This window comes from Oncorhynchus mykiss, chromosome 1 (genome assembly GCF_057628025.1).
Source record: "Oncorhynchus mykiss isolate SJ-2025 chromosome 1, ASM5762802v1, whole genome shotgun sequence".
Classification (NCBI taxonomy): domain Eukaryota; kingdom Metazoa; phylum Chordata; class Actinopteri; order Salmoniformes; family Salmonidae; genus Oncorhynchus; species Oncorhynchus mykiss.
In genome coordinates this window covers 33,850,639-33,868,027 of record NC_143022.1, presented here as the reverse complement: position 1 = coordinate 33,868,027, position 17,389 = coordinate 33,850,639, and the positions used below count along the sequence as shown (strand labels likewise).

At 42.0% G+C, this 17,389-nt stretch overlaps 2 protein-coding genes and 1 long non-coding RNA gene across 4 annotated transcripts in view; 2 read left to right on the top strand and 1 right to left on the bottom strand.

The window, feature by feature from the left end:
* tmem253 (transmembrane protein 253) overlaps positions 1-17,389 on the bottom strand; it is a 224,515-nt gene that overhangs the window by 48,788 nt on the left and 158,338 nt on the right. The window lies entirely within an intron of this gene.
* On the top strand, positions 4,337-5,487 carry LOC110521450 (uncharacterized). Its single transcript, XR_002473147.3, has 2 exons — positions 4,337-4,414; positions 4,887-5,487. It is a non-coding gene; the product is annotated as an uncharacterized LOC110521450 (long non-coding RNA).
* Positions 6,736-14,805, top strand: pdp2 (putative pyruvate dehydrogenase phosphatase isoenzyme 2). Of its 2 annotated transcripts, none has more exons than XM_021598857.3 (10): positions 6,736-6,871; positions 7,428-7,539; positions 7,812-7,976; positions 8,390-8,509; positions 8,637-8,923; positions 9,069-9,174; positions 9,337-9,406; positions 11,338-11,504; positions 11,690-11,989; positions 12,107-14,805. In XM_021598857.3, exons 2-10 carry the CDS (start codon positions 7,468-7,470, stop codon positions 12,377-12,379), a joined length of 1,560 nt encoding a protein of 519 aa, XP_021454532.3. In that variant the 5' UTR covers positions 6,736-6,871; positions 7,428-7,467; the 3' UTR covers positions 12,380-14,805. The 2 variants fall into 2 exon arrangements, with proteins under 2 accessions (XP_021454532.3, XP_021454540.3); XM_021598865.3 differs by having other exon boundaries at positions 6,791-7,085.

Below are 17,389 nucleotides of genomic sequence, written 5' to 3'. Positions count from 1 at the left end.
CTCGTTGTGTTGTTTCCCTCCGGTGGCTAGCTAGCAAAAATGGTCCCATTCTTCAATTAGCCATAGATGGAGATAGGGATTTGGACTTGTGGTTTTACTTAATTCTCCATACTGGCCAATGATTATAACCGCAATTCTGATCCAACCATAAATGCATACACATTGTGCCCCTGGACTGAGAGGATGGAAGTTCAATATGTAGCTAAATGTAGGAGGCTAATGTTGCACATGAAAGGAAGTAATGCTAGCAAGCAAGCATTTTAGCCAGGTAGCCTATAAGACAATAAAAAATAAAGGGTGTACTGTATGACAGAGTATAGACTTTTTTGTCAACATGAAAAAGAGGATGATGGCATTGGCGTTTCTGTACAAGTAGGGTGAGTCAACATGTTTTTTCTACTTGCATGCATACGCACACAGAAATCAGAACCATAGACCTTCACATCCTATTTAGGTTACGTTGACCGAACTAAATCTTTTTTGGTAATTTTTTGGTTGTCACTGTATTAGACTAAGCATAGCTACAGTATCACCCTCAGGCACTTAAGGAAATCATGAATGTCATTGATATGTTGGAATTAGTGGATATATGGAGGCTTAAATACCCTGACCTAGTTAGATATTCATGGCGGAGGCTTAATCAAGCTAGTCGTCTTGATTACTTTCTTATGTCATTCTCTCTGGCACCAAAAGTTTAAAAAGTGTTGATAGGGGACAGAATGCAGTCGGATCATCACACAATTGACATCATATATATATTACTCTTACATAATTTACACGTATGCGAGGCTATTGGAAATTTGATCAAAGCCTACTGGATGATAACTTGTTTTTAACTAGGACAGAATCATTTATAACTGACTTTTTCCGACATAACATAGGAGATCCCCTTATTGTATGGGCCACTTTTAAATGTGCCTTTAGAGGCCATGCAATTCAGGACTCATCTATAAAACAAAAGCAATTTAGGTCGAGTCTATATTAACAAAGGAAATTGAAGGACTAACAGTACAGATAGATAGCAATAAAAACTGTACCATAGAGGCTCAGAGTAACTTAGAGGAAAAACAAAAATAAATGGAGGAACTTATTCAAGAAAGATCCAGTGTAATATATTTTTTTAAATAAAGCGAACTGGAAGGAATATTAGGGAAAACGCACCAAATTATTTTTCAATCTTCAACATAGAAATGCTACCAACATTTTTTTACAGACATTTGTTACAAATGATGGAGTCACTCATGATTCACCAAACAATATTTTGAAAGAGGAAGTAAAGTACTTTAAGCATATGTTTTCGTGTCAGTCTCCTCCATCTCCACTAACCGAAGCTAATTGTATAAATTTCCCCCGTATTAATAATGTAAAATTAACATCTGTACAGAAAGACTCATGTGACGGCCAAATTACAGAGAAGGAACTTCTTGATGCAATTAAAGCCTTTAACTCTGGGAAAACTCCAGGGCTGGATGGCATACAAGTGGAGGTATACCAAACTTTTTTTTATATACTCAGAGGACCGTTATTAGCATGTTCTAACCACTCCTATAAAAATGGTAGATTGTTGTACACTCAACAACAAGGTCTGATTTCATTATTACTGAAACAGGATCCAAGTGGTACATATAAAGATACAGTCCATTAAAAAAATTGGAGGCCTCTTACACTTCAGTGTTGTGATGCAAAATTTCCAGCTAAATACTTAGCGCATAGAATTAAAAAGATTTTGTCAGATATTAGTCCTCCTAATCAGACAGTTTTTTTTACATGGACGATACATTGGAGATAATATAAGACAAGTACTGGAAACAATAGAACACTATGAAATGTCTGGGAAACCAGGCCTGATTTTCATAGCTGTCTTTGAAAAGGCTTTTGATCAAGTACGACTGGAGTTTATATATAAATGCCTGTAATATTTCAATTTTGGAGAATCTCTTATAAAATGGGTTAAAGTTACGTATAGTAACCCTACACGCAAAATAGTAAATGATGGCTGCATCTAGGGTTGCAAAGGGTCAGAAATGTTCCGGTAAATTTCAGGAATTTTCCCGGACCTTTTCCATGGGAAGTTAAGCCCTGGAATCTGGGGAATTTTGCTTAAAATCATCAAAAAAGTTAGCTTATAACAGTGACCCTTTTTTGTGGGATACACAAGGCAATTAATTCTAGGTCTTTTGGCATATTTTGGTTAAAGTATCCCCAATTCAATGGAATTGCAACCCTCTGCATGTACAGTACAGTACATTCTCCCTTCACATGTGCTCTTCCATCACATGTACAGCTGATTCAAGATCTTGCACATTAATGAGATGCTATTGAGCACGCGCTACTATACTGTCTGAGCCAAGGACTACATGCTTTCTGGTATGTTTTGATTACAATACTGGGTGGGAATATTTTATATGAAATACATTTTTTGTTAAATAGTAGCCTACAGCAAAGTGTGTTTAAACCATTTTCTAACTTGTTAATTTCTGCTAGTTAGTTTTTGCTACAATGTGGGTTTTAGCTTGCTTGAGCCTGCTAACTGAGGAGTGTTAATTCACCTGTTTCCATACATGTTTCATTTTAAAACATTTATTTTACAGTTGTTTAATCTAACTGCTAACTATTTATCTGTACATGGAATTGTATTCGTTTTGTTTAAAAAAAACAAATCTTAACAGGAAAATGCAATGGGCACTATATGTGTGGAGACATTTCACTGCAGCCAATGTAGAAGGAAATGCTGTGTACATTTGCAAATACTGTGCCAAATCATGTGAAGAATGCAACAAAGATGGAGTCATCTGGCCAAGTGCATAAAGTTCCCTCAGCGCTCACAACAAGCAACCACTGACAAAATATATTTTCAATTTAAGGTAAGTTTTGTCCCTTGTATGATCTAAATTGATATTGTTTCATGATGATACCATCTATTGTTTCATATTTGTGAAAATCTAAAACAGAAAATGGACACAATTCGATAGAAATCAGAGGTAGGAATATGTAGGCTATAAGAATATGTTGAAGGCTAGCTGTATTGGGTGCAGACTTTTTTTAAACATTCAAATAGCTCCTTGGTCATGTAACCTCAACCAAGGTTCCGAATGTCCACTGACTACCCTTCTATATTGCACACCCTTTTGACACTTCATCTCAGGTGATTTGACATTTCAATATCGCCTTGGTTATGTGACCTACTGACCTCAAACAAGGTTCAGAATGTACACTCAGTGGGTCTACATATTGCACACCCTTTACTTTGTCCATTTTACATTTATTTTTCAAACTAGAATTTCAATAGCTCCTCGGTCATGTAAATTACACACCTAAGAAGTGTGCAGTGGATATATGTATACCCATACTGCATAACCTCTAGTTTTGTATCTTCTATATTGTTGTACATTAATAGTTTGACAATTAGGGGGTTCAATCCAGTGTTGTATTTACCCTTTTCTTTCATATTTATCTGTGATAAATTGGTCGTTTTGAGTACTTTTATTTTCCCTTTCCTTAAGTCTTTATTTTGCCACAGTATTTAACAGTGGTACACAATAGGACAGAAAGAGAATATCTCCCTTCATCGTTAATATCAACCATAAAGGAAAAAGGGCAAAGTATGAGAGTCATGTTATTAATTGTCCAAAGCAGACATGGAGAGTGAACTGCACAGTCAGTAAGGTAGGCTGTAGTGGGTTCAGGCAATACATATACTGAACATGTAACCACAATAATGGTGGCCAGATAATCAATGAATTAAAATTAAATATTGACAAATTAAACAAATTGTAGACCTTTACTATTTTCCAAAATGTCAGACACTTTACGTCAAATACGTACAAAACATTTCAGTGTTAACTTCCTCTTTTCCTGGTTGATGTACATTACAGAGCCTCTTCAGTGTGGATGGGGTATAGCATACATTTTAAACAAAGACATCACTTCCAGTTTGTGTTCTTCACTCTATTGAACTCATTTGTATTCATCCCTAGGTACAGCACATGGAACCACCGTTGGCATGCAAAACATTCAATCTAAAACAGAACAAAGCGTAACAGTTTGACAGCGTGACAGTTTCATCAGAACGTGCTTAAAGTCATATCACAAAGACCACAGATGACAGTGCCCACCATTGTAAGCACCAATGTGTTTTGTCAAAATATGATCTGAAAATGTCAGTTGTTACAGATACAAGTATTCTGTGTGTATCCTGGGTGTATTTCTTTTCTCTCCCCCTACTCACAGATGGCAATCATTCCCCAATCAGTCGCTAATCAGAAGACACCTGCTCCTTTTCTCCTACCCAATCACAGTTCCCTTCCCTTGGTTTAAAAACCCTGTCAGTTGTTCTCTCTGGAGCAATCTCTGTAAATGCCATATGTTTGTAGATCTAGTGTGGTTTAGGATACATGTCACTTTGTCCCCACGTGTGAGTATTGTTTTTGGTTATGGTGTTTGATTGATGTTGAGAAAAGGGGGTAACCAGACAGGTCGCCCATTGGCATACACTACCTGTAGGTAAACTTTGGGGGGGGATTAATCATTATGCAACTTAATGGGTCATTGTCACATATTAGGGAGATTATGTATCATAGATAAGGTGTTGCTGACAATACTGTTTACATCTTCACCATTTACTTTAAAGTGACAGAACAAGGGCCATAATTATTAAAGTGTGTGTCATCAGAAACATTCAACTCCAATTCCAGTTAACTCCATGATAATATTTAATATTCTTAGACTTGGTTAGGTGCACATCTAATGTACTTCTATGTTCATCCTTCATACTGTATGACATTTATTTTTACATGATATGTTTAGAATTGTGATTGAAAAATCCTTATTGTCATGTTATGTCTAGTATTTATTACCTCACCCACAAACCATTTGTGGGGTTGCAGGGTGCGACTACTTCCCGGAGGAGAACAAGAGACAAGACGACTGGATACCGGACCCCTTTAGAGTGGAGATGGGACGCGTCACGTTGCCAAGCAACAAAGAAAATCTGATGGTGGAGCTGTCATTTGATCGCGGACTGAGCATGCACTTCCCTGAAATGACACCACGAAAGTTCTGGTGCAGCGTAATGGGATAGTATCCTGTTCTCGCCTGTCATGAAATCAGAATCATGCTACCGTTCAGCACTACCTATCTGTGTTAAAGTGGCTGAAAACTAAAGTTATGATTCACTATTTTAATTATTATTGTTAATTCATTCTGACATGCATATGACATTTTATTGAACTGGTTAAAAACTTACACCTTTAAAAAAAAAATGTAAGGTTGTGAAACTATTGACATTGTAATTGATGATTAAGAATTTCTGCTGATTGCTGTTTTTTCTATTTTTAAACACTGGTATGTGTTACTGTTCATTAACATTATTGGACTGGTTTTGATGTCATGTTCTGAGTCTGATCATTCCTTACACCCACTCCTGAACTGGTCACCTAATTAAATGGCCTATTCTCTTCAACTGATAATAAAAGTTTGCTCAGTTAATATGGCTGTGTAATGACTTTCTTTAATACCATAATTGAGAGCCTATTTTGCAAGTGAAGCCTTCCCAAGAAGGTAGCTGCAACACAACATTATAAAATGTAATCATCGACAGTTCATAATGTTGGGTCGCGACTCAATTGTCATTGTCAAATTTGGGTCCCCAGGCAAAACCAGTTGAGAACCACTGCTGTAGATGACATAATAGGCAGGACAAGGAGTGGGTGTGGCCTTGTATGCTGATGATGTGGCTGTATGGAAGAGAGGTGGGAATGTGAAATATGTGATGAGGAAGATGCAATAAGCTGTGTGAGTTAATGAGGGCCGAACAGGCAACTGCTCAGTATCTGACCGAAATGTTCTACAGTGTATGGCCCAGTACATCCCTGTGGCCAAGCTTCCTGACATCCAGGACCTATATACTTGGCGGTGTCATAGACTGTTCTCTCTGCTACCGCATGGCAAGCGGTACCGGAGCGCCAAGTCTAGGACCAAAAGGCTCCTTAATAACAGCTTCTACCCCCAAGCCATAAGACTGCTGAACAATTAATCAAATGGCCATCCAGACTATTTACACCTCTGCTACTCGCTGTTTATTATCTATGCAGAGTCACATTACAAATTATCCCGACCTGTAACCTGTACCCCCGCACATTGACTCGGTACCGGTACCCCCTGTATATAGCCTTGTTATTGTTATGTAACTTTCTTGTGTTACTTTAAGATTTTTTTTATTTAGTAAATATTTTCTTAACTATTTCTTGAACTGCATTGTTGGTTAAGGGCTTGTAAGTTCACATTTCACCTGTTCTATTCGGCGCTTGTGACAAATACAATTTGATTTGATTTGAGATATTCAGGTTCTGTTGGGCTGTAGGGAAGTCAAGTCCTTGATCCGGGCAAAAGGGCTCGTTCTTTGGTAAAGGTAGTAATTTTATCATGTGCACCGGTCAGTTGAGGAAGAGGTGGGGAGTATGGGATGTAGGAGAGAGGATGTTGTGTGGAGCAGACCAAGGTATGGGCATACAGGTTTGAATGCCACATTGTGGACGATAGAGCGACATGAAACAGGTCTGTGTGATGAGTGTTCAGTGGAGGAAATGGTGGAACATGTGTTGATATTTTGTGAACTGTATGGTTTAGAAGTGGTATCTAGGGCTCTATTTCACTTTCTTAGAGGAACAGGACTGAAGATAATTAAATGTAGGTATGACGTGACTGGCCTCACACTCCAGTACAGTAGTTGGCAGTGTATGCACCTTTAAAATTGGACGGCTCGTCAACCCCCAATCTCAAAGAAGAAGGTGTCGATGACAGGCAAGCAGTAGCTTACCTGTCTTGTTCTTTTGGGCAGCTGGCACACACCGCAGCAGTCGATCTGAGAATGGTTTGATTTACACTTCTTCACTCGTTAGATACCTGATTCATTATTATACGTCCGATAAATATCGCTATCTAAGTATCGCTTGCAAAGCATTCGGTGGACAACTTCGCTTGCTATTCTGCGCACATCAGTGGTGGCTAGCTAACACCGGCAGTCTGTTTGGTCGTATTCATCTAAGCACACCGTAGCATTAACTGTTAAAGTTAACCCAAACGGTGTAAGTAACGTTAGCTAGCGACGTTGCATAACGTTGCTACAGTGTGTGCACTAATGAGCACGATCTGATGTAGGCTAGCAGGTTACGTTACTGTATCCTGTTTATATTTTAGCTAGCTAGCTAACGTTACCTGAATTTGTTTCCACATTAAATCTACATATATAGCCAACTTAGCGCTAGCTGCACCAAACATGTGTTATAACGTTAGTGCTTGCATCTTGTGTCCGCGCTCTACTTGAACGACAAAAGTAGCTAGCTATTTCCACTCCCAAATCCGATAAGCTTAATCAGGTGTGCAGGTGATAATTGCAGACATTTTATTGATTAGCCGCTGTTTTCTAGGTCTGAGGCACATCAGAGCCTCTCATCCTCAAGCCTTCGGATGTCTAGCCATGTGTGTGGCCGCATCCTTCTGCGAGCTGCAAGCAGCACCCTCAGCCCTCTCTCTCCCCAGGTAGGTGCTGTCTGAGAGATCAGAAACACCAAAGCGTTCAATCAGTGACTGGTTTAGGACAATTGTCTGCGAAACCAGGTGTTTGCACTCAGCAAGTAGACTAAATAACATTAATGGATGACTTGGATTGCAGCCCTTGGAGGGAGCGAACGCTTGCACTATCGATGTAAATGCTGGCCTGTCATTATATCTATCCATTCCTTCTCCTGTCTTTCTCTTTTGGCCATCATGCCCTCTACTCCTCCATACCCTCCTGCCCCTCCCCCTCTCAGTGGCCCAGTCTGACCCAGCGAGCCTGCCTCTCCTCCTGGGGCTGCTCTGTGTCTGGTGCTAGGTGTAGGTCTGGGGCCACCATGCGCTTCCTCTCCACCCGTCAGGACCTGGACTTTCAGCTGAGCCGTGTCCAGATCAGCAGCATCCTGCGAGCCAACGAGCAGGTAGCACTTATTATAATAATCACTACGTAATCATATAAAGCAGGAGTGTTCATTTCCCATCTGTATGTGGGCCACTTCAGGATGCACATTTTCGTTCCACCCCAACAAAATTGCACCTGTTTTAACCTATCATTAATGCCCTTGGGTAGTTGAATCAGGCGTGATGGCATTGGGCTGGGCTTTCTCAGGACCGAAAACCCTTGATATAAGCCATCAAGCAGGAGAATGCCTTTTTCTAATGAAGGTTGTTGATCTAGTACAGTCTAGTATTTTTCCATGGAGTGATTTTGGTATATGGTCTGCATTCACACCCTGTCTGCATCAGGGTGCATGGCTCACCCCTAACCAACATGTTTTAGGCATCATTTATTCTCCAGTTATTTAAATACAACCTATTGTTCTGTCTAACCCAGGCAGTGAGCATCCCTGAGTTTGATGGCCGGGGTCTCAGTGCTGTGAGGAAGTTTGAAAGCAACCAGCTGGCAGCTAACACCCCCAACGAGGACCGCCGCAGCGCAGCCACCTGCCTACAGGTGTGTGTGTGTTGCTAGTTACAAACAAGCAGGAGAATGCCTAACATGCTCCCCCAGTTCCTCCTGCTCTCTCTCCCCCAGACTAAGGGAATGTTATCCAGGATGTTTGACAGTCTCTGTTCCCCAGACTAAGGGCATGCTGTTCGGGGTATTTGATGGTCATGGTGGCTGGGCGTGTGCCCAGGCGGTCAGTGAGCGTCTGCTGTACTACGTGGCGGTGGCCATGATGTCCCAGAGAGGACTGGAGGAGCTGGAACACTGCATGGAGCAGAGCAGGCCTGTCCCTCCCATCCTACAGTGGTACAAAAACCACGGAGACTACAACTACAGAGAGTCAGCCTCGCTCTACGTTGAACACCTCCGGGTCTTCTGGCAGGAGCTTCTGGACAGCGAGGAGCACGGCGACGGAATGAGGTGGGGCTGTGTGTGGACGTTGTGAGACAATGAGCATGGCATGAGGTGTGGGCCTGACTCATCTCTCTGATTGTTAACCAACTGTTTTTGTCTTCTGGTTCTTATACGTCTCTCCAACCCTCTATCCTCCTTGCCTCCCTCCCAGTCCGCCTGATGCTCTTTATTATGCCTTTAAGCGTCTGGACACAGACATCTCTCTGGAGGCCCAGGTCCCACACTCTAGCGACCTGATAAGGAGTACTGCCATACAGGTGTGAGTGTGTGCCGTCCACCTCATTCAAGATTAATCAGGAATTTCAGATTTTCTCACCTAAATCAGCAATGCTATTGCCTGGGTCTGTAACTTATTGTGGCAATGGATCGGTGGCAATTCTCCCCTGACTTTCTCTGTTGTGTTTAACACATCCAACTAGGTGGCGTTTGCTGGCTCCACAGCCTGTGTTGCCCACGTGGGCACTGAGGGGATCCATGTGGCGAATGCAGGTAGGGTGGGATATACGCTGAGTGTACAAAACATTTAAGAACACCTCTTTCCATGACATGGACTGACCAGGTGAAAGCTATGACCCCTTATTCAAATCAAATGTTATTTGTCACATACACATGGTTAGCAAATGTTAATGCGAGTGTAGCGAAATGCTTGTGCTTCTAGTTCCGACAATGCAGTAATAACCAACGAGTAATCTATTAATTCCAAAACTACTACCTTAATACACACAAGTGTAAAGGGATAAAGAATATGTACATAAAGATATATGAATGAGTGATGGTACAGAACGGCATAGGCAAGATACAGTAGATGGTATCGAGTACAGTATATACATATGAGATGAGTAATGTGGGGCATATAAATATAAAGTGGTTAGTGATACACGTATTACATGAAGATGGCAAGATGCAGTAGATGACATAGACTACAGTATATACATATACATATGAGATGAGTAATGTAGGGTATGTAAGCATTATATTAAGTGACATTGTTTAAAGTGGCTAGTGATATATTTTTACATCAATTTCCATTATTAAAGTGGCTAGAGATTTGAGTCAGTATGTTGGTAGCAGCCACACAATGTTAGTGATGGCTTTAACAGTCTGATGGCCTTGAGATCGAAGCTGTTTTTCAGTCTCTCGTTCCCTGCTTTGATGCACCTGTACTGACCTCGCCTTCTGGATGATAGCGGAGTGAACAGGCAGTGGCTCGGGTGGTTGTTGTCCTTGATGGTCTTTATGGCCTTCCTGTGACATCGGGTGGTGTAGGTGTCCTGGAGGGCAGGTAGTTTGCCCCCGGTGATGCGTTGTGCAGACCTCACTCTCCTCTGGAGAGCCTTACGGTTGTGGGCGGAGCAGTTGCTGTACCAGGCGGTGATACAGCCCGACAGGATGCTCTCGATTGTGCATCTATAGAAGTTTGTGAGTGCTTTTGGTGACCAGCCAAATTTCTTCAGCCTCCTGAGGTTGAAGCGGCGCTGTCCGTGACGTGTACGCCGAGGAACTTAACTTACTACCCTCTCCACTACTGTCCCATTGATGTGGATAGGGGGGTGCTCATGTTTTTAAGTGGGAGAACTTGCACAATTGGTGGCTGACTAAATACTTTTTTGCCCCACTGTAGGTATTTCTCTTGTCCAGATGGGTTAGGGCAGTGTGGTTGCGATTGCATCGTCTGTGGACCAATCGGGGCGGTAAGCAAATTGGAGTGGGTCTAGGGTGTCAGGTAGGGTGGAGGTGATATGGTCCTTGACTAGTCTCTCAAAGCACTTCATGATGACGGAAGTGAGTGGTAGTCGTTTAGCTCAGTTACCGTAGCTTTCTTGGGAACAGGAACATTCTTATTGATGTCACCTGTTAAATCCATTTCAGTTAGTGTAGATGAAGGGGAGGAGACAGGTTAAAGAAGGATACGCCTAGAGACATGGATTGTGTGTATCATTGAGGGTAAATGGGCAAGAGTAAAGATTTGTGCTTTTGAACAGGGTATGCTTGTAGGTGCCCGGCGCACCTTTTTGAGGGTGTCAAGATCTGCAACTCTGCTGGGTTTATCACAATACACACGGGAAACTGTTGAGCAAGAATGGTCCACCACCCAAAGGACATACAGCCAACTTGACAAAACTGTGGGAAGCTTTGGAGTCAACATGGGCCAGCATCCCTGTGGAACGCTTTCGACAGCTTATAGAGTCCATGCCCTGACCAATTCTGGCTGTTCTGAGGGCAAAGGGGAGTGCAACTCAATATTAGGAAGGTGTTCTTAATGTTTTGTAAGCTATCTATAATGGGATTGTATCATGATAACTCTGTGACAATGACACTCTTAAATTACTCCCCGTTCGCAACAAATGGACATTAAAATACTATACTATTATTTTCTTCTTTGAACACAAGTTATTTTCTATTGTGTGGCGTAAACTTAGGTGACTGCCGTGCAGTGCTGGGGGTGCAGGAGGAGGACGGGTCGTGGAGCGCCTTACCTCTGTCCCAGGACCACAACGCACAAAACGAGGCTGAGCTGGGAAGGCTCCGAGCCCAGCACCCCCCCTCGGAGAGGGACACTGTGATCACTGACAACAGGCTGCTGGGGGTCAGAACACACCACCACTATCACATAATAGTTGTTCGATCAAATACTGTAGATTTATTTGTATATCATAAGAAAGACCAGGCTGCGCTGGAGACTGAAACGGTGGTCACTGGTGACAGACTCATACAGTATAGTTACCTCTGCATGTATTCTGTGTGACTAATTCTCCATCTCGTGATCTCTAGATCCTGATGCCTCTGCGTTCGTTTGGAGACGTAAGGTTCAAGTGGAGCCTTGAGCTGCAGCAGAGTGTTCTAGAAAGCCTGGAGTCTGGAATAGAACTGGACTTCCTTAACCTCTACCAGTACACTCCGCCCAACTACCTGAGCCCGCCCTACCTGGACGTGGCGCCGCAGCTGACCTATCACAGCCTCCGACCGCAGGACCGCTTCCTGATCCTGGGCTCTGACGGGCTGTGGGACGAGATGAGCTCTGAGGAGGCGGTTCGGCTGGTGGGCGAACACCTGAGTGGGATTCATCTACAGGTAAGGATGAGAGGGTGTGTGTGAGGGCTTTAGGGAGAAACTTCTTACAGGTGTTTTTTTGTCTAGGTGCATATATCCAATTATCAGTTCTATTGTCGTAAACCGTCATCCCTCTAGGCTCCAATCTCCCCCACTGAGAGACAGTTGAACCTGGGCCAGATGCAAGAGCTGCTGTGGAAACGCCGTGCCCTTGCCATGCCCACCCTGGACCCCAATGCTGCCACACACCTCATCAGACATGCCCTGGGCACCGGGCAGTATGGAGAGCTCTGCCAGGAGAAACTGGCATCTATGTTGGCTCTGCCTGAGGACCTGGCACGCATGTACAGAGACGATATCACAGCTACTGTGGTTTATCTGAACTCTGATCTGGTCAGACAACACAGGTAATGCAGATGGGGACACACAAGAACATAACATTTTTACAGTAAAGATGGTATACTTCAACTCATGCCTGGTCACATAACACACACACATTTCTTGACAGTTGTTTACTTTACCCTACGGTGAAAACATTTGCTGCGTACCTAGGCCTAATGCTCAAACACTGCTCGCAGAGAACTGAGTGGCATTGTATTAGTGTTTTTCAGATGGTTAAATAAACTCAGCAAAAAAAAAACGTCTTCACTGTCAACTGCGTTTATTTTCAGCAAAGTTAACGTGTAAATATTGGTATGAACATAACAAGATTCAACAACTGAGACATAAACTGAACAAGTGACTAACAGAAATGGAATAATGGGTCACTGAACAAAGGGGGGTCAAAATCAAAAGTAACAGTCAGTATCTGGTGTGGCCACCAGCTGCATTAAGTACTGCAGTGCATCTCCTCCTCATGGACTGCACCAGATTTGTCAGTTCTTGCTGTGAGATGTTATCTCGCTCTTCCACCAAAGCACCTGCAAGTTCCCTGGACATTTCTGGGGGGAATGGCCCTAGCCCTCACCCTCTGATCCAAAAGGTCCCAGACGTGCTCAGTGGGATTTAGATCCGGGCTCTTCACTGGCCGTGGCAGAACACTGACATTCCTGTCTTGCAGGAATTCACGCACAGAACGAGCAGTATGGCTGGTGGCATTGTCATGCTGGAGGATCATGTCAGGATGAGCCTGCAGGAAGGGTACCACAAGAGGGAGGAGGATGTCTTCCCTGTAACGCACAGCGTTGAGATTGCCTACAAGCTCTGTCCGATGATGCTGTGACACACCACCCCAGACCATGATGGACCCTCCACCTCAATCTCGCTCCAGAGTACAGGCCTCGGTGTAACGCTCATTCCTTTGACAATAAACGCGAATCCGACCATCACCCCTGATGAGACAAAACCGCGACTCGTCAGTGAAGCGCACTATTTGCCAGTCCTGTCTGGTCCAGTGACAGTGGGTTTGTACCCATAGACGACGTTGCCGGTGATGTCTGGTGAGGACCTGCCTTTACAACAGGCCTACAAGCCCTAAGTCCAGCCTCTCTCAGCCTATTGCGGACAGTCTGTGTACTGATGGAGGGATTGTGCGTTCCTGGTGTAACTCAGACCGTTGTTGTTGCCATCCTGTCCCGCAGGTGTGATGTTCAGATGTACCAATCCTGTGCAGGTGTTGTTACACGTAGTCTGCCACTGTGAGGACGATCAGCTGTCCGTCCTGTCTCCCTGTAGCGCTGTCTTAGGCATCTCACTGTACGGACATTGCAATTTATTGCCCTGGCCACATCTGCAGTCCTCGTGCCGCCTTGCAGCATGCCTAAGGCACGTTCACACAGATGAGCAGGGACCCTGGGCATCTTTCTTTTGGTGATTTTCAGAGTCAGTAGAACGGCCTCTTTAGTGTCCTAAGTTTTCATAACTGTGACCCTAATTGCCTACTGTCTGTTAGTGTCTTAACGACCGTTCCACAGGTGAGAAACTGTGTTTTTAACCTTTTACAGTGGTCCGTGAAGTAAATTTGGATTTTTAAGAATTCTTTGGAAGACGTGGTCCTCAAAGGGACGTTTCTTTTTTTGCTGAGTACACATGAAGTTCTTTTTAGCTTGAAACTCCTACATTTAGGTGAATAACCATGATGTTTTATGTGTGGATGTATGCTGATAAAACTGTAATTATTTACTGCATAGTCCCAAAGCACAATCGGAGCTAAGTGTTTCACAAGTCTTGACTGGGTACCACATCATACTTGGCCATAGTTTTAAATAAATCCTATTTTCTTATGAACTCTGGTGCACTTCCTCACTTTTTACTGAGTCTGATAAAATCTTAAATATATTTTCAGAACTATGTTTTGTATTTGTTACCTGGTGTTAGTTTGGTAAACCTGCTATGTATCATATTTTGACTATTTGCTGACAATCTACAGTCCACAAACTGAATGTTTCATTGTTATTGGCATATGCAAATTGTACTCGTAATGCCAAGTTAAGAGTAGTCCGATCAGGGGATGAAGTGAAATTGTTCATTGTTTGCTGTAAATGTTTTTTTCAAATCACGATTTGAACTTTAAATCACTTCCTGAATGAAAATATGTTAATGTTAACAAAAACCCTTCAATTCTGTTAGTTGTTTGCCTGCCTGTGTTAGGTTTGAGTTTTCTTCATCTACTGTAATGTGTCTGCAAGTTACTCGTCCTCTGCTCTCTCAAATCCTGTTTTCCTCTTAGGATTTTTAAAAATGTATTATGCTCGCCTCTCCCACAGGGATTCTTTAGTGCAATTAACACTGGAGCAGAGGCTGGACGAAGTGTACTTTTTAGTCACATGTCTGTATTGTCAGTATTTTAGGTCACAATGTACCATCTGTTTCAATAAAGGACATTTTGGTTAAATTAATGCAATTCCCTTCAAAATGGGAAATTAAGGCCTTGTTTTCAGTTGTTCTCATTTGAACTTCAAACATTTCAATCTTCCTGTGCCACCACCACTACTTTATCTTGGGTAATTGTTTCATGTACAAAATGAACAAATTTAAAATAGTCAATTTTTTTCTGTTCTCTATTGACAATGAAGCTCTTCAAATTTGGAGAACTGTATAAACTGGAAGTGTTTTGTCAAGATCTGCTAAAATCTTGTAGGGTGTGCCAGATAAAGCCAATTTGGGGCGGCAAGTAGCCTAGTGGTTAGTGTTGGGCCAGTAACCGAAAAGTTGCTGGATCGAATCCCCGAGCTGACAAGGTTACAATCTGTCGTTCTGTCCCAGAACAAGACGTTTAACTCACTGTTCCCTGGTAGGCCACCATTGTAAATGAATAAATCTGAATTTGTTATTAGCTGACTTGCCTAGTTAAATGATAAAAATTACTTTTAAATGACCTTTTCAATGTTTACTCTTAAAATCCATGTAAGATGTAAGTCATATACAGTAGTCTGTCAGTGTAACTGTCATTACCACTCAACTCCTTTATGAACATTCTGAGGAACATTCTGAGGAAGCAGCTGGGCAATTAAACTGTAGGACTCCCCTAACATTTTGTTCTTGAATGTTGTGAAATGAAATAAAGGAATTTGTGTCCTACTGTTACCCAGCTGCTATACCTTAGTGTATTTATGCAGGAGTTGAGTCGTAATAAAGAACTAATAAACAAGAGCACAGAAAACGACAGGGTTGTTTGGGGATGGTTATAAGGAAGTCTGTTAGTTTCACTTCTACAGTCGACTAAGTGCCTTCAGAAAGTATCCATACCCCTTGACTTATTCCACATTTTGTGTTAGAGCCTGAATCTAAAATGGATTACATTTTTTTGTTGTTGCTCACCCATCTACACACAATACCTCCTAACAAAGTGAAACATGTTTTTAGAAATGTTAGCAAATGTGCTAATTACAGAAATATCTCATTTACAAAAGTATTCATGCCTCTGAGTCAATACATATTAGAATCATATTTAGCAGCGTTTACAGCTGTTAGTCTTTCTGCGTAAGTCTAAAAGCTTTGCACACCAGAATTGTACAATACTTGCATTTTATTTTTTTCTTCAAGCTGTCAATTTGGTTGTTGATCATTGCTAATCCTTTTTCAAGTCTTGCCATCAATTTTTCAAGATAATTTAAGTCAACTGTAACTCGGCCACTCAGGAACATTCAATGTTGTCTTGGTAAGCAACTCCAGTGTATATTTGGTCATGTGTTTTAGGTTATTGTCCTGCTGAAAGGTGAATTTGTCTCCCAGTGTCTGTTGGAATGCAGACTGAACCAGATTTTTCTCTAGGATTTTGCCTATGTATTCTATTTATTTTTAGCCAAAATTACTCCCTAGTCCTTGCCGGTGACAAACATACCCATAACGTGATGCAGCCACCACCATTCTTGAAAATAGGAGTGGTACTCAGTGATATTTAGTTTGCCCCAAACATAACACTGTATTCAGGACATAAAGTACTTTTCTTAGCCACATTTTTTGCAGTTTTACTTCAGTGCTTTATTACAAAAAGGATGTGTGTTTTGGAATATTGTGATTAAGTAGAGGCCTCCTTCTTTTCACTATGTCATTTAGGTTAGTATTGTGGAGTAACTACAATGTTGTTGATCCATCTTCCCATTTTCTCCTATCACAGCCATTAAACTCTGCAACTGTTTCCTTCGTCTCTGGCATTTTAGTTAGAAAGGACGCCTGTATCTTTGTAGTGATTGGGTGTATTGATACACCATCCAATGTGTAATTAATAACTTCACCATGCTCAAACATAACATTGGTCATTATGGCCAAACAGTTCTATTTTTGTTTCATCAGACCAGAGGACATTTCTCCAAAAATAACGATCTTTGTTCCCATGTGCAGTTGTAAACCGTAGTCTGGCTTTTTATGGCGGTTTTGGAGTAGTGGCTTCTTCCTTGCTGAGCAGCCTTTCAGGTTATGTCGATTATAGGACTCATTTTACTATGGATATAGATACTTTTGTACCTGTTTCCTCCATCTTCACAAGGTCCTTTGCTGTTCTGGGATCTATTTGCACTTTTCGCACCAAAGTACGTTCATCTCTAGGAGACAGAACGCATCTCCTTCCTGAGAGGAATGACGGCTGCGTGGTCCCATGGTGTTTATACTTATGTACTATTTTTTGTACAGATGAACGTGGTACCTTCAGGCATTTGGAAATTGCTCTCAAGGAAGAACCAGACTTGTGGAGGTCTACAATTTTTGGCTGGTTCCTTTTGATTTTCTCATGATGTCAAGCAAAGAGGCACTGAGTTTGAAGGTAGGTCTTGAAACACATCCACAGGTATACCTCCAATTGACTCAAATTATATCAATTAGCCTACCAGAAGCTTCTAAAGCCATGACATAATTTTCTGGAATTGTCCATGCTGTTTAAAAGCACAGTCAATTTAGTGTATGTAAAGTTCTGACCCACTGGAATTGTGATTAAGTGAAATAATCTGTCTGTCAACAATTGTTGGAAAATGACTTGTGTCATGC

Excerpts from the sequence above, each read along its gene's own strand:
- pdp2 (XM_021598857.3), top strand. The coding sequence starts at position 7,468 with ATGTCTAGCCATGTGTGTGGCCGCATCCTTCTGCGAGCTGCAAGCAGC. Across the intron at positions 8,510-8,636 it reads GCGCAGCCACCTGCCTACAG|ACTAAGGGCATGCTGTTCGG; the intron begins GTGTGTGTGTGT and ends TCTGTTCCCCAG. Across the intron at positions 9,175-9,336 it reads TAAGGAGTACTGCCATACAG|GTGGCGTTTGCTGGCTCCAC; the intron begins GTGTGAGTGTGT and ends ACATCCAACTAG.